The sequence below is a fragment of the Chiloscyllium punctatum genome, chromosome 49, assembly GCF_047496795.1.
Source record: "Chiloscyllium punctatum isolate Juve2018m chromosome 49, sChiPun1.3, whole genome shotgun sequence".
Taxonomy (NCBI): domain Eukaryota; kingdom Metazoa; phylum Chordata; class Chondrichthyes; order Orectolobiformes; family Hemiscylliidae; genus Chiloscyllium; species Chiloscyllium punctatum.
In genome coordinates, this window is record NC_092787.1 from 57,340,499 (window position 1) to 57,357,810 (window position 17,312).

General features: G+C 40.4%; 1 protein-coding gene across 2 annotated transcripts in view; it reads right to left on the bottom strand.

Moving 5' to 3' along the window:
• The window catches only part of LOC140469210 (uncharacterized), a 380,785-nt gene that overhangs the window by 219,165 nt on the left and 144,308 nt on the right, over positions 1-17,312 (bottom strand). For both annotated transcript variants that reach the window (XM_072565525.1, XM_072565524.1), the window contains exon 4: positions 12,931-13,126. In XM_072565525.1, the coding sequence (XP_072421626.1) occupies positions 12,931-13,126 (196 nt within the window). The remainder of the gene's footprint in view (positions 1-12,930; positions 13,127-17,312) is intronic.

The following is a 17,312-nucleotide window of genomic DNA, read 5'->3' on the forward strand; positions in this document are numbered from 1 at the left end:
GATGTTTCAGGCAGAAGCTCTTCATCATTCCTGAGGTCATTGGTGAGGCCACTTTTAAAATATTGCATTCAATTCTGGTCTCTCTATTATATGAAGGATGCTATTAAACCCAAAATGGTTCAGCGAACATTTACAAGAATGTGGCCAGGATTGGAAGGTCTGAGCTATACGGAGCAGCTGAATAGGCTGAGGCTGTTTTCCCTGGAGCATCAAAGGCTGATGGCTGACGTATGGAGGGTAATTAAATCATTATAGGCACGGATAAGGTGGATAGCCAAGGTCTTATTCCTAGTGTAGGGGAAAACTAGAGGGCATAGTTTTAAGATGAGAGGAGAACAGTTTAAAAGGGACTAAGGGGCAACTACTTCAAGCAGAAGAAGGTGCACGTATGGAGAGAGCTGCCAGAGGAAGTGGTGAAGGCTGGGACAATTACAGCATTTAAAAGGCATCTGGATGGGTATACGAATAGGAAGGGTTTAGAGGGAGATGAGGCAAATGCTGGCAAATGGGATTAGATCAGTTTACAATATCTGGTCGGCATGGACAAGTTAGACTGAAGGATCTGGTTCCCTGCTGTATCACTCTCTGTCTCTATAAGAATTTAGATCTCCACATGAAATGCCAAGGCATACAGTTTATGAGCTAAGTGCTGGAAAATGAGATTAGATTAGTTAGATGCTTACTTTTGACCCATGTAGATACAATGGGCCAAGGGTCTTATTTTGTGCTACAGATCTCTGACTCCAGTTTGACAAAGTGACTCTGAAGAAATGGCAATATATTTCCAAGTCAGGATGGTGAGTAGTTTGGAGGGAAATACATGTTCCTATGTATCTGTTATCCGATACTTTCGATACTTTCATTCGAGATGAAAGTGGTCAGGGGCTTTGAAGGTGCTGTCTAGAAATTTGGTGAATGAGTATAGTGCATCTTGTAGATAGTACACACTGCTGCAACTGAGCGTTGGCAATGGAGGGAGTGGATGTTTGTGGATGTGGTGCTAATCAAGTGGCTGCTTTGTGCTGGATGGCATCAAGCTTCTTGAGTGTTGTTGGACCTGTGCCCATCCAGTTAAGTGGGGAGTATTCATCACATTCCTGGGTTGTAGATGGTGGGCAAGTTTTAGGTGTCAGGGAATGAGTTACTCAATGAAGGATTCCTAACTTGCATCACAGACCAGCCGTCCAGACGACTGAGCTAACCTAACTGTCTGACATTATTTCTGTCTAGTTTCTGGTCAATGATGTGTAAATATATTGCTCTGAAGAACTCAGGATGAAATGTTTACTATTTTTAGAAAATAATTTTGTGCAACTGTAATAAAAAACACAGAATTCCAGAAATGTTTGGTAAAGCTATACCACAAGTGCAAAATTCAAGCATATTTCACACGAAATTCACCAGTCACACCTTTCCATCTGTTCTATAAACATATTGTTTACATACAAATCTTTGTGCTTGCAACACTTCCTGGAGATGTCTGTCATTCATATATATAACTCCTCCCCACACAAAAAAACAGGTTGGAAGTGTTTCATTGTTTAACAGAAATAATCTGCTGATAGTAGGCTACACACCAATATTTAAGAGTTGCATGCCCCACTTATTTGATAGTCAGTGCCCTTGAGAGTATGTTTCTCTGCCTTTAAACAAATATTATGCCAATATCTGCACTATTTGCAACCAAATTTCTGCCAGTCTTATTGAAAGCAAAGCAATTCGTACTCAACCATCTTTTGCAAGCACTTGGACAAGCAGATAATCCAATGGTTTCATCTTATTCAAAGGACAGCCCTTCCTAAAATGCAGCATTTTCATAATTTTAAATATCAACCCGGTTTCAGTGCTTGAGTCCTGGAAGTTTCTTTTCCTAATTATAATGATCTTTTTTGTTATATTATTGTTATAAAACCTAGTGTTATTTTGCAGTGATAATTGTTTTCCACAGAACTAAGTATTTCATAGATGCTTTGCAAACTGGAAAACTTACTACAGGAAAATGTCAACTGGGAGATCCAGCTTAAAATCATTTCATTTGATTTAACTTTTATAACTTGTGCACTTGAAAATGGAAGTGTAGCATGTAAGTGAGGGTTACTTGAAGGTTCATTTTCAGATATTTGTCAGCATACTAGGTAACATCATCAGTGACAGTCTCTGGTGAAGTGCTGGTGGTATATCCCACCTCTCTATTTATAGGTCTTGGTTTCTTAGACCTTATCTCCTTTCCCTTGAGAAAACGAACTGGCAATGAAATCACCCACCTTAAGAATCCAAGACCTATAAATAGAGAGGTGGGACATACCACCAGCGCTTCACCAGAGAAGCTCACTGATGATGTTACCTAATATGGTGACAAAACATCTGAAAACAAACCTTCAAGCTCAGTGACCTAACTTACATACTTATCTTCAACCTGAGCTACAAATCTTCTAAAAAATCACTAATGGAAACTTAACATTTGGATTTCATGCAGACTGCTGTAACATCAACTATCAAAAATACCACCAAGCAGATTCAAAAATAAGACAAGATCCACAATATATGGAAACTGGACGTTTGCTCTTTAATAATAAAGTATTCGACAAAGTTTGATTTGCAATCCACCTGTACACTTCTGGTTTCATCTCAATGTGTATATAAAGGCTAAATTTATTGGCAGCAATTGGAGCCAGCTGGCAAGATCCCTGTGTCATCACTTTTGAAGATGGCTTGCAGCATCATGTCCCAATCAGGCATGCCCTGGACAGCAGAGGGCCTTCCCCAAGATCAGGGACCCAAGGGGCAGAAGACCCACTCTCTAAGAGTTGCTGACTTGGCCAACGTCTCTATTAAACTTAGTGGCATCAGGAGGCAGTGGCTAATACCATTACTCTATCCATCTGAGTCTCATGGACCCAGATGAGTGAAGGCAAATGGGGGTTGTGTGGAGTGACAGCAACATAATCCCTGCCTTCTTGGTGGCAGATTCTATGATAAGACACAGAGTGCCTTTGAATAAGGGACTGTCACTGCAACCGCAGAATCCCAGAAACAATCTTGCATGGATTGTCTGTTCTGCTCCATGAATAGCAATCTCCCAACATGTCACCAGCAACATTGGGAAGCGGCTCCATTAATTACTCAGTTAAGGGCCTCAATTTGGAGTGAATTGGGAACGCTATCTACAAGTCTTCAAACCACATACTTAATCCAGTTGGAGGTGGAAAGTTAGCAGAGTCCCCATCACCTAATTAAATATATCCCACCTCCAAATATTGGCCTAGCTTGTGAATGAATATTAAACAAACAACCATGGGGAGGTCACTAAATTCTACCCAGGTTTGAGAGCATGTTGAGGGAAAAAATACAGTGCACATGGTTATAGAGCTACGGAATCATAAGTACAAAATAAATCTGTAGCTTGGTCCATAAATCCATTGCAATATAACTGGAAAATCAATTCACTTAATGTGCAGAGGAGGAGGCTGTAAAATATTTTGTGGTTACAAATCCAAACAGTCTTGATGCAGGAATGGAGGAAGTATATCACCTGGAAGTGTTTCAGAATTTATGGAAGAGAATGGGCATTTCTAATTGAAATTTACTTTGCTTCAAGTTTAATAACTTCAGGAGATGGATAGACTCCAGCTTTAAAGCTTGTCTGATAGATACCACCTTCTCGTATTTCACTTCTTGGCTTCAGACTTCCAAGTGATAAATTTCTTTTCTGATAGATTCCAGTCGATGGTTAACTGCCACCTACTGAAACCAGTCAATAAAACATAGAATCGATATTGTGTCATCTGGTTGCTTTATCCCATCCTTGCTCATCTCATCATGCCTGTTCTGGAATTTCTTCCCTAAATCCTTAAGTTCCTCTTTTTCTTCTTAGTAAAACCGACCACTGACCAAGACTTTGATCATCATTCCCACTGTCATTCTTTGGCTTGGTGTCCCTACAGGTTGGGATCACTTTCTGTTAATTTCTCTGAAATGCAGTGCCATGTTATTCTAATTTAAAATGCTAATTCTCTGTTCTATTTCCACCTTATGTTCTACGTCAATGGAAACTGCCTTAGAAGAAGAATCTTACCTCTAACCAATTCCTTCATTTCAATGTTGGCTGTTATTTTGCAGCTACCTCAATAATCCTGTCAATACAAATCTGCCCTGACATGCATATAGCACCATGTGGTAAATGAGCTGAAATAAGTGCACGGAACATAAATTGAAGATTTGCAAGAACTAAGTCCATTTTAGATATCGAATGTACATTAAAAGGTTTTAACAAATAACTTCTTTTCTCAAAGGTGAGGCCTAAATACCTCAGCCATGTTCTTGGGATGACAGGCAACTCAGGTACAACTGTTGAATAACTGGATCAGGCTGAATGTGAACTGGAACACACTGTGACCACCTCCTCAGCTAGTCCACTGGCTACATAGAAGTTTCTTCACAAATGATGAATCTGTGGTTAGTATCATATGGGACAGCAAGCTGTTATTTGCCCTATAATATCTTTGAAAGAGTTTTTCAATTAGTTCATTTTCCCTGCTCTTTGCAATTTTTTTTCCCACTTCAAGTTCCTATTCAATTCCTTTCAAAAGCTACTATTGAAGCTGTTTCCAGCACCATTCTAAGTCAGCTATGGCAGGATAGAGCTCAATGGCCCCCTGGTTTCTTTTCCAATTTACATCCTCTGCTTGCTGAAACATCTGGCAATGCAAACAGTTTTTCAGGATTTACACACGGTTTTGAAATTATTAAAGGTCTAATAATTTTAGAAATGATTAAAACTAATTTAGAAAAAAAATTTGTTGTAAACAACAGTAATTTTACTTTTCACAATTTTTTCCGTAGATGAACTATAATAAAAAGTCATGATAAATTAAATATAAACAATTGCTCAGGGAAGGTGAGTCTCCGTCCTGAAGAAGCAAGGGGTAAAAATTGGAAAAAAAAGTTAAACAGTGTTTTTAGTGTATTACAAGTTCCCAAAGCACTTCACGGGAGTATTACCAAACTAAATTTGACATTGAACCATGTCGGAGATATTGTGCTGATGAGATAATATCATTTGCTTGATTGAAAAAGGTGGTTTAAAACAACATTTGGAAGGACACAAGAGAGGTAGAAAGGTGGAGAGGAAAATGTTAAGGATGGATTTCCAGATCTTAAGGTCCATGTGGCTGAAGGTACAGGTAACAACATAAGAACAGAAAAACTAGAATCAGGACGAGCTAATTTAGCCCCTCAAGCCTGCTCTGCCATTTGATACAATCAAGGCTGGTTGCATCTCGGCCTCAGCTCCACTTTCCTGCCTACCCTTTAACCCATCAATAGCTAAAAAAATCGGTCCATACTTTTCTTAAATTTATTCAATGTTCCAGCATCCAACGCACTCTGGGATAGTGAATTCCTCAGATACAGATGCACTACAATGATGGAACAGCCAAAATTGGAAATTGTTAAGGGACCAGAATTGAAACAGTGTGGATATATCTGAAGATTGTGGGGTTAGGAGTGATCACCATGCTGGGGAAGTGCAAAGCTATTAAGGCATATGGGGAAAAGGAAAGTAAATTGAAAAACTGAAATGTTTTGTAAGTGGGAAGTTAACATGATCAGCTGATACAGGTGGAGATGATGGCTGAACAATACTTGGAGTCAAATAGGACATGGGCAACAGATAGTTTGACAGCATTCACTTACAGAAGCTGAAACATGGGAATCCAATCAGGAGAAGATTAGAATACAGTCAGTTCCGCTATAATGCCGGTCCCGTTAACGTGGCTGTAACATGATTGGTGAATTGGGAATGCTGTTTCTAAAATGCGAACTTGTAAAACGTGTGTTGGCTATAACGCGATTAGATCGCCAACAGTTTAAGCGTTATTTGTATTGAACAAATTTTGTATAGCACAGGAACAGAACTATCACATCAAAGAAAAAATGATGGTAATCAAATTTGGAAGTAACAATAAATATTATGAATATACCTCCCTAGTTGTTGTTCCAGAAACACCCCAGTAGTGAGGCTAGTCTGGGTCACAATAACAAGACAGAAAAGTCTCTTGATCAGATGGGCCAAAGGGATGAGAAGTGGCAGATGGAATTTAACTTAGTTAAATGTGAGGTGCTGCATTTTGGGAAAGCAAATCTTAGCAGGACTTATACACTTAATGGTAAGGTCCTAGGGAGTGTTGCTGAACAAAGAGATCTTGGAGTGCAGGTTCATAGTTCCTTGAAAGTGGAGTCGCAGGTAGATAGGATAGTGAAGAAGGTGTTTGGTATGCTTTCCTTTATTTCCTTGCATTGAGTACAGGAGTTGGGAGGTCATGTTGTGGTTGTACAGGACATTGGTTAGGTCACTTTTGGAATATTGTGTGCAGTTATGGTCTCCTTCCTATCGGAAAGATGTTGTGAAACTTGAAAGGGTTCAGAAAAGATTTACAAGGATGTTGCCAGGGTTGGAGGATTCGAGCTACAGGGAGAGGTTGAATAGGCTGGGCCTGTTTTCCCCAGAGCGTCGGAGGCTGAGGGGTGATCTTATAGAGGTTTATAAAATCATGAAGGACATGGATAAGATAAATAGACAAAGTCTCTTCCCTGCAGTGGGGCGTCCAGAACTAGAGGGCGTAGGTTTAGGGTGAGAGGGGAAAGATATCAAAGGGACCTAAGCAGCAACTTTTTCACACAGAAGGTGATATGTGTATGGAGTAAGCTGCCAGAGGAAGTGGTGGAGGCTGGTATGATTGCAACATTTAAAAGGCATTTGGATGGGTATATGAATAGGAAGGGACATGGGCCGGGTGCTGGCAGATGGGACTAGATTGGATTGGGATATCTGGTCGGCATGGACGAGTTGGACCAAAGGGTCTGTTTCCCTGATGTACATCTCTATGACTCTATAAGAGGTGGATTCAGAGAGGAATACATCTAACTGAAAAAGATGAGAATTTTCAACTCAGGCCTAAAAATGCATTCGGCGGTCTGAATTTTACTAAAGATTGGTTTAGTTTCAATTATGCTGAGCTTCTCTTTGTGAGGCCTCACAATATTTTCCAAAATCCAACTTGGTACCTATGTACTGGGCCTCTATGGCACGCTGTTCATTGTTTCTGTAGCAAAGCAGCTACTCTTAACTGTCCTCTGTGCAATTGGAGCTGGTGAAAGAATGCTGGCCTGGCCAGTTACTCCCACACTAACTGAATGAAAAGAAAATCTTCCCTCTCTCCCAGCATCATATTTAAACTGCAAGTGTACACCAGATCAAGCACTGCCTGTCCGAATACCAAAATGTCCATGCGCCTGCAGCCAAGTGAGAATCATTGCCCATTGCTGGGCTCTTCTCCGATCACTGCTATCGTGAGTGTGCCCGGAGTCCTTATTGTGATACTTTCTCTCTTTTGTCTGCTGTAGGTAACAGTCTCCACAGACAAGTGGGTGACACTGCCAAGACCTCTATCTCTGAGGAAGAAACAATAGGTCCATCAGAGGATGCATCAGCAAGGCAGCCTCAGACACTGACACTTTGGTGAGTATGTTTGCTGGTTAGGGTTGGGGACACACGCATCTCTGCCACAGTCAAGGAAGAAATGCCCCAGGCCACTGGCACTCGAGGGTGTGCCAGAGACCACATACCCACTCAGCTTCAGGCAGGAGAGGACTCTGTGGTGTCAGCAATTCGGAACTTCATACAAATGCACAGACAGGCACAGAATCATCAAGCAGATTTGTTGGAGACACAAGGCAACTGAGTCAAAGATTGGAGAAGTATTCTGAAGGAGTGCCACTGGACATGAAATGTTAACTCTGCTTTTTCTCCACAGCCAGACCTGCTGTGTTTCTCCAGCAATTTCTGGGTTTTTTTTGTTCCCCAGCATTTACTATTCGTTTGTTCTTTGTTAACCTCTTTATTTAACTGTTCATCTCCACACTTTACTCAATGAATTCCAGGCATACCAAGTCATCACACCAGACATACTAATGTATGTCCCCAATCCAAGCTGGTGCCAACTGTCGATGATGCCTGCTCTCCGCATTATCCCCTTTCTCTGCCCTGATTCATCATCTACCTTATTGGTCGAGTTATGTCCCTTCACAGTTGCTATCTCCTCTGCATCCCAGAAAGTTGCCTCCAATCCTCACAATCAAAATTCCCAGCATCCCTTCTGCAGTGTCAGTCTGATAACCCCATCTTTGATATTTTGTGGACAGAACCCCCTTGGGGACCAGATGTAAAACTGGCTTAAACCCACTCCCTGGTATGGTTGCACTGGACCAGAGCTGACCAGAGCTGAAAGGTACTAGAGTACTCCAAAGTGCACCACCTGGCATGTGGATTGGAGATGTGCCATGAGGGTAGGATGGAGCTGGTACATGTCTGATACCAATGCCTATGGGCATGATCACAGGTCATGGGAGTGTGTTATGGGTAACGGTGACTGCTGTCCAAGATGGAGGACAAGAGGAGTATGTGGCAAGCTGGAGTCACCATGCACGTGCTCTGACTTCATGCTGGGAACCGTCACTGTGTATATTCTGTCCAGCATCTGAGAAAATGGGAAACAGCTGATCAATGAGGCAATTTTAACTAACACTGAGGTGTTAATGCATACAATTACATACAATTAGGCCACTTGCTGCTCCCTCGTGAAACTGTCATCTCACTTTCAAAATTTGGCTAGAGAATGGGACGTTTTGCTCTTGGTAGCAAGGATATCCTCACTGTTGATCTCACCCTACTTTCCCAACTTTCTCACTAACATGGACTGCATTTATACAGTTAATTCTTTTTAACCCCAGCTTTATTTCTGCATTCTGATGATTCACTCTCTTCAGCGGTGCTTGTAATTATATGTCAATTATTGTATCCTAATTTACGTAAATTGTTGGAAAGCCCTGGGCTGTATAAATATTCAAATCCTATCCTTAATTACTGTCATAATATATACAATAATTATTGAAGTCATTTGGGGAATATTAACAAATCATACAGCTTTTAGTCAGGAATGATTATGCATATTACATTTGTAGTTCCTCAAAAGGATTTCCTTTATATTAACACATGCAAGCCTTCAAGTACTGTGAGTGCTGATTCTAAAATATTCTTTGATTATTGCTGCCATTTGTACTACCACAATTGGAATTATATGGAAAATAGCCAGCATGGAGACTTACCTACTCAGAGAATTTGTAATCCTAGGTAAATCAGTGGGTTTTAAGAATAACAACCCACTGAATCCAGCTGCCATGATCCCAAATGTTGTCACTGCAGTGTTTTTGTCAAAAATCACTCCTGCCAGAACAATTCTCCCCTTTGCAGTTCACATATCTGCTATTTGTTTGGAACACTCCAAGAATTGGTGGCACGGTGGCTCAGTGGTTAACACTGCTGCCTCACAGCACCATGGTCCCAGGTTCAATCCCAACCTCAGGTGACTAACTGTGTAGAGGTTTGCACATTCTCCCCATGTCTGTGTGGGTGTGCTCTGGTTTCCTCCCACAATCCAAAGATGTGCAGGTTAGGTGAATTGGCCATGCTAAATTGCCCATTGTGTAGGGTGTATTAGTTAGAGGGAAAAGGGTGGGTTACTCTTTGGAGGGTCAGTGTGGACTTGTTGGGCCAAAGGGCCTGTTTCCACACTGCAGGGAATCTAATCACCTATTGAAGGTTTTATCACTCGATCAACACAATTGACAAGTCAGTTACAAAGTTTATGACCCAACGATGCAAAGCCAGCTTCAGAGTGATAAGTGAAACTGCATGAGAAATGTCACTGTGGTCCAATGTTCATTACGTGTTGAGCTTTGACTGATTTGAATGGCTGCATGAATTTCTACTGGATCAGAGAAAGAACACAAAATCAGTGGCTAATTTTGAATGAAGGAATTAGGTTTCAAATGGGTGTTATGAAGAAAGAAATACAATGTAATTTATGCAGATGTTTAGCTAATAATTAAATAATGCTGCTGAAATATTTCATTTATCTTCTTCTTTAAGTCTCACTACAAAACCTATCCCAATGTAAATTAACAGTCTGCTTATCCACTAAGAGCTATCGTGTTCAATCTGTCGCCATTAGCTTTTGAAATGAGTTATAGTTTTATCATTTTCCATTCGAGAATAACATTTTCTATCTTGAACCGTGGAAAGTAAAATTGTAAGGAACTAGTAATACAAATTGTCATCGAATCACAAAGAATCTTGTTTAAAATAAAGTGCAGCCAATCTGGTTCTCTGATGCAAGGAGGATAAAAGTTAATTTTCTGTTGTAATATGTGTGAATTTGATATACACAGACATACACTGGTCTCAAGCAATCACTTAGAAATAGGTCTGGATGTTACAGAAGCTACCTGATGAACTAATATTGAAAATAAAGTATCACCCAGTGACTTCCTCATAAGAAATGTAGAGCATTGCTTGGTTTTTCACCATAGTCCCCTAGGAGGCAGCAAAGAGCCAGCTGTATCATGAGTAAATATTTGAAGATCGCTTCAATATACGCAACAGAATTCAGTTTTATGTACTTGTTGCAACTTAAATTCAGTTAACTAATACTTCTGGAACACGAAGCCAGCCTCCGTAATGATGATCATGAAGATACTGGATTGCTGTCAAAAACCGTCTAGTTCAGGTAAGAAAATCTGCTGTCCTTCCCTGGTCTGGCTGACATGGACTTCAGACTCACAGCAATGCAGTCAAGTTGTAACTTCCCACCAGGAGCAATGCCCCAGAAATAAAAATGGCTGTGGTGGGGATCAGAGTGAGTAGGAAGAGATGTAGACCACTCGATTAAAATGGAGTTTAAGGGGGAAATAATGCACTCCAAGCCTGATGGTGCCCGCCTCTCTCGAAGAATCATGAGGATGTTGGTGGACTTCACATGCACCCTCTCTAAGAACGCCCAGGCATCAGTTTAGCTGCAGAACAGAGTCAGCCCACTGCCTCAATCTGTTGATAGCCAATTGGCCAGGTCCTCAAGGAAGTCTTGCAACTTGCCCACCTCCCTTCCCTAAGTGATAGATGAGAACAAAAAATAAAATCAACTTGTTCTGACACACCTTTGGATGAGATGGGGCTTGAACCCTGTGAAATAACTCTCATCACCAAGTCTCTCTTTATTTACACATGAATAGTCCTTGACATTAGTGTCATCTTATTCTGGGTCAGCTATCAGATTGTCAGTATCTCTGATTCTTAATTTTTTTAAATAAATATCTGTCAGCCAGGGCTCCCTGATTGGAACAGATTAACAACCCTAGTCAGGGAACTTACATTCTATGAGGTCCATCCGAGTGACCTTGTTACAATCACCACACCCTGGCCTCCCTGCCTCAGATGTCGTGACACTCCACTGTCCTATATGAACCATCTAAGAGCCCAGTTCTCTTTTTATGAAGCCAACATTGTTTCATTTTAAGAAACAAACCTTTCTGGAAATGTTTGAACACATCGAGGGTCGTTGGGACTTAAAACCCAGCTCAACTGGCTGAGAGGAAAATGTACTACCTCCACCCCTCATGAATCCTCAACAATATGTCATGTATTAAATTAAATCAGATCACCCACGCCTCTAAGTAAATCAACAAAGCATTGACCAGCAGGGGTATTACGTGACAAAGCCGCTCCTTTAACAAGGTTATGCTGTCCTTGACTTTTCTTTGCAAAGAGGTCGTAAATAACACAGGCTCTGAAAAGTCTGGGGTTGAAGAGTTTTAGGGTCGATGTGATTATACCTATCAGATACTGCCTCAGGCAGATGACTTTCATGTTTAAAAGAAACACTTGTACAATGACCAGTTCTCCCAGCTCAGCTTTTCTCTGGTTTGGTTTGGTTTTTAGCAGTAGTGTGAAAAAACGCTGCTACACCCAAAGAAGCAGGTTCAGGTTGGTACTCTCTCCCTGTAAGAACCTGTGTTTGATTTTACCTTTTGTCCCAAGGGGTTTTGTGGATATTGTTGTAAGTATTTAGTAGAGCATCATTAAGTTAGGATGATTTATTGGATTTTCAGGGAGGTTAAGTTATTTGGTATTCTGTTTTCTGTGGTTTGTGTTTCATTCAGTGACCTTGTAAATAAATTCTGTTTTGTTTAAAACTAGGTGGTTTGATCAACTGCACTTCTCCTGGAATATCCAACGCCGACGTAAAACAACTAGCAAAATTAGGGTCTGGGCTACCTTCTTGAAATATTTTGAGGGGTCTGGCCTGATGCAGAACAGCTGTCAATGGGTTAAAATCCTGGAACTCTGTCCGAATTGTGCGAATTATTCGACAGTAAGACTGTAGTAGTTGAAAAACATGGATCGTTATCACTTTCTTCAGGGCAATTGGGGATCAAATTTTTAAAAAGCTGGCAATAGTTACACACTGGGGAACCTGTATTCTAAACATGAAACAAAAGCATTTCAGTGTTCTCTGATGGTGAAGAAAAAAATTGCTGTCTATCCGGCATTTATTGACAGCAGAGGCAAAACTAATGCTTACATCCAAATTTCACAAGTGCAAAACTGGCCTGAATTTTCAAAGGTTGCTTGAATAAACTTAATTGATGACCTGATAAACCTAAGCTCTCCTGTAGGCAATGCAAAACAAACAAATGGTGATGATCAACAAGATCAGTGCCAACATGAACTTGTATATAGAAAACATGTGAATATTTAGGTCCTGACTGAAGTGGTTTCTCATTCCATATGCATCTTGTGAATCCTTTGATGCTTGACTTCAAAATTGATGCACTAGTTGTTTTCCAGTGTAACTTCAAACGTAGGAGACAAAATGAATTAAAAGGAGGGGACTGACGGAAAATTGTTGCAAAAGCATTTTGGCTGCAATGTAACTTGTTCATTGCAATTGCAAATACCATTCAACTCAATGCAAGTGATTTCATGGAATATGTACCTTACTGCTTTTAAAAAGGCTTGTTGACAGATCCTTTTACCTTGAAAGGTGTCTCAAAGGCCTCGATCAGTCCTCCGATAATGACTAGCCCTTCTGTAGTTATTTCCATCCCAAAGTAATTCTTCCACCTGACGCTCTCAATAAGCTTGCAGTCGACATACACCTCCATTTTATTCAAGGAAACACTAATTGCAACTTTATGCCACTTGCCATCTGAAAGAAAAGCAATAGGAAACCTGTGGGAAGAAGAGTGCAGCTACTGTTAGCCACAGAGAAAACATTTTCCACAGTGGGATTTCACAGGGCAAGCTACACCTTCAAATGATCAGAACCATGTTATAATATATTCAAATACCCAAATTCAAAGATAAAATAACTTAATAACAATTTGCACACTAGTCAAAAGCCCAGCTTGCTGAATTATCACTGCTAAACCCACATATACAGAGGAACCTTGATTAGCTGAAGGACACGGGCGGGGAATATTTCGGTTCGGTTAATCGAATGCTGGATAACATAGTTAGCCAAGCATTAGGACCTTGCGATCGTATTCGGATAATCCGAAATTCAGTTAATTGAATGCTGACAATTGAGGTTCCTCTGTATAAGTAAAGTGATGCAAATACACTTTAAGATTCTAGAATATTTGAAAGCCCAGTTAGTGACACACTACTGTACCGATTAACATTATAACATTACACACCTTATGTAAATTGCATTGTCACATTTTTTTTATTGCTGTTGAATGCTTCGATTTCCACAACATAGCAACTTTAGAATCCATTTTGATTCAGTTGTAAATTTACTTATGGAATGATCAGGAATTCCAAAGTCTGGCTTATCAAGTATAGACTGAAATCCAAGGAATTTGCATGTTTTGCCAGCAGTATAATGTTATTGATAAGGGACTGCAGCAAAGACAGAGTTTCAAGTCTTGTCACAAATTAAGATATGTGGTTGTCAGTAATGAAACAGTTCATAAAATGGCTCAAAATTTAAAAAAAAAGAAATTGGAACAAAATGTAACTATTTTGCCAAACTACATTCTGAACTGTAATTTTATATTTATGTCTGGCGAGATGTTTAATAGAACATTACAAGAAGGGAAATTTCTCTGAGAATAAAAAACACACGAGTTTGTGTTAGACAAGTCTGAAAAATATTTCAAAATGTCACAAAGCCTTACATTAAAAAATATATTTTATGTATAATTATTGGGTATTTACCTATAGCGTAGAACCAAAACACAATGCTGCAGACATGGTCACATTATAAAGAAAAAATACACCTAATTTGCTTATAACCCATATTTTAATGAGGGGGATGGTAAAGTGAATACTTTTTTTGGGTAAGGCAAATCAATAAGGATTTGTTGTTGGTTGGTTCAATTATAATATGTTCCACTAGGGCATAACATAAATTTGTACTTCAGTAATGTATCATTTTACCAATAAGATGTGGGAATGCTGTACTAAATCCATTCCATTTTGAATAAATATAACACTTATGAAATTTGATTGTGTAAATACAAATCACAAAAATATATACAAAACAGATTTCTCAAAGTTGCTTATTGCTTCATATTACTGAGTATCTTACTGCATAATTAAGTTATAGATACAGATAAAGTCACTACCATTCTACCAGCCCATAAGTCTTCTCTTTCATCAAAGAGCGATAGCTAGTGGTGGTTTAGCTGAGGGTCACCAAGCCTCAGATAAGGGAAGAGGTTGAGAAGAAGGTTGAGATCCTTCAAGTCCACAGGATCGGTCTGTGCCACTGCATGCTGTTATAGACTAGGCCAGACCCACTCAAAACGTTCTTAAGCAGGCAGCCCCAGACCTAACTTTGTAATTTGTTTCAATAAGTGTACAGTGAAAATTACCCGGAGTAAGATAGCTAGATAGACAACCAGATTTTAAAACAGACAAAGAATGTATTCACAACATTACATAATGAAACACAAAGAACAGAGTAAAGAACCCCTACAGAACTCAACCTAACCAGCTCGACTTAATTATGCTGTTCCAAACGCACACAACAGTCCCAATAAGCAAACCCCCTTTAAAACCCAGCATAAATGGAACACATGCTTCCAGGTTGAAGTTGAAGGACCGAAAGGAGAGAGAGTTTCCACATAGCTCCCTGTTGAACTTCCTAGTTCAAAACTGAACTAAAACTGCTCAGGTCAGCTAGATAGAGAGCTGACCACTCCTCTCTCTTTATACAGGTTACTTCTAAAGCATGACCACTTTGGCCTGAAGTTTCATCTGTTTACATATAAACAAAAGGCCTCTCAAAATACTTTTCATCTCTATACCAAACCAGACTATTGGAGTCCAGCCTGGTTTATTGCCCCTCTGAGAAAGGTCAAGAGCAGAGTCTCCTTGAGCCAAGGAACAGGTTTTAGAAAAAAAGAGACTATCTTTGTGACAATGCTGCCGTCAAAGTGACTGCTGGAGTGAGGGTAGAGACTGTCACATGGCATCTTATAGAATGTGCCTTTACAAAATAAGTCTGGAGAGAGATGCAGTGCTTTGTGTTGAAGTTTGTCCTGAGCAGAGTCCTGAGGACACTATGCTCTACACTCTGTTCTTCTGGGATGCACACCAAGACAAACATCACTCCTGGGTGACTACTAACTCAGTGAATGGTGCGCTTTGGTCTGCCTGAAACTTGTCAGCCTTCCAAAACAAGGAGTCGACTCTGACTGAGTGTTGCAGACTGGCACATTCCAAGGTCCAGGACTATGTACTGAGGGACTAAAGCTTGGAGCAGCTGCCATCAAGGAGCACTGGGGAAAGATCACTATCTGAGGTCTTTCTGCTGACGGTGAATGGGGATTCGGTTAGTTATTAGACCCTCCTGGTGCCTGAAATGCATAAATACAGTGACTCAGTGGTTAGCACTGCTGCCTCTCAATGCCAGGGATCCGGGTTCAATTCCAGCTTCAGGTAACTGTCTGTGTGGAGTTTGCACATTCTCCCCGTGTCTGCGTGGGTTTCCTCCGGGTGCTCCAGTTTCTTTCCACAGTCCAAAGATGTGCATGTTAGGGAATTGGCCATGCTAAGTTGTCCAAAGTGTTCAGAAATGTGTAGTTTAAGTGCAATCTCTGTTGCTGTGTTGCCAAACTCTTGCCAGACCATAGTGGCTATTGTCTCATTCGAGAGAAGCAACTGGTGGTGATTTAACCTGAGGGCCACAAGACCTCAGGTGAGGGAAGAGGACGAGAAGGAGAGTCCTTCATGGTAACCTCAAACTGGTGATGGGAATTGAAGCCATGCTGGCATTATGGTGCGTTAGTCGGGGTAAATATAGATCTGGGTCTGGTTGGATTATTCTTTGGAAGCTCGTTGGGCCAAAGGGCCTGTTTCCACTCTGTAGGGATTCTATGAATTATATAGTCTTGGTTAAATAAGAGATGCCTCTGGTTTGTTTGGATAGAGTCAAACTCGAAGGTTTGTTTGTTTCCTTGATTTGCTACCGTACAGAACCAAACATATACATAGATTTCTTTTTCTATAAGTAAAGTATATTTTGAAATAAAAAAATAAGAGCTGAGAAGGAGGGTATGTTATGGCAAACTCAACCAGAGTAGGAATCAAACCCATGCTGTTGACGTCACTCTGCATCACTAACCAGCTGTCATTCTATTGAAGACAACATCAATTGTCAGGAAAACCCCATCTGGTTCACTAATCTCCTTCAGGGAAGGAAAATGCTGCCCTTACCTGATCTGGAACACATGACTCCGGAAATGCAACCATGTGGTTCACTCTTAACTGCCCTCTGGACAATTAGGGGTGGGAAATAAATGCTGGCCAAGCCAGTAGTGCCCATATCCTTTGAATAATTAAAGAAAAGCAGTCCTCTATTCATTCTGGAAGTACCTGTAATCCACTGCAAGATTTGTGTGTTTCTGACTGAGCTACTTTCTGTTCAAGTACTCACTGTTGAGAAATATGCTAATTAGAAACAATCCTTGCTAGATTAAGACCAAATTGTTGTTCCTCATGGAGGTACATTGCTAAAAAATAGTCAACTGTGATTTGCTACATTCTTAGCTTGGTCAGGTACAAATCAGACAGGCAAGGGTTAATTTCAAAGTTGCTGATTGCTCATTCATTATAAAGTCCACTTGACTCTCATCTGATTGGCTTCAATGAAGTGTGGTGCAGTGATAGTGACCCTACCTTTGAGCCAGGAGGCCTGTGGTCAAGTTCCACCTGCTTCTAACAGGTTGATTAGAAAATACCTAAAACAAGAGGACACAGTGTGGTCTGTCAAGGAGAAATGGGTCCTTGATTTTTGAGCTAATGGAATGAGTTTTTTAGATGACTCATATTCGCAACATCAATGTGAAAAGAATGTGAGAATAACGAAGTGGCCTATCAAAAGGAAAACATAACAGCATTTCTCAGC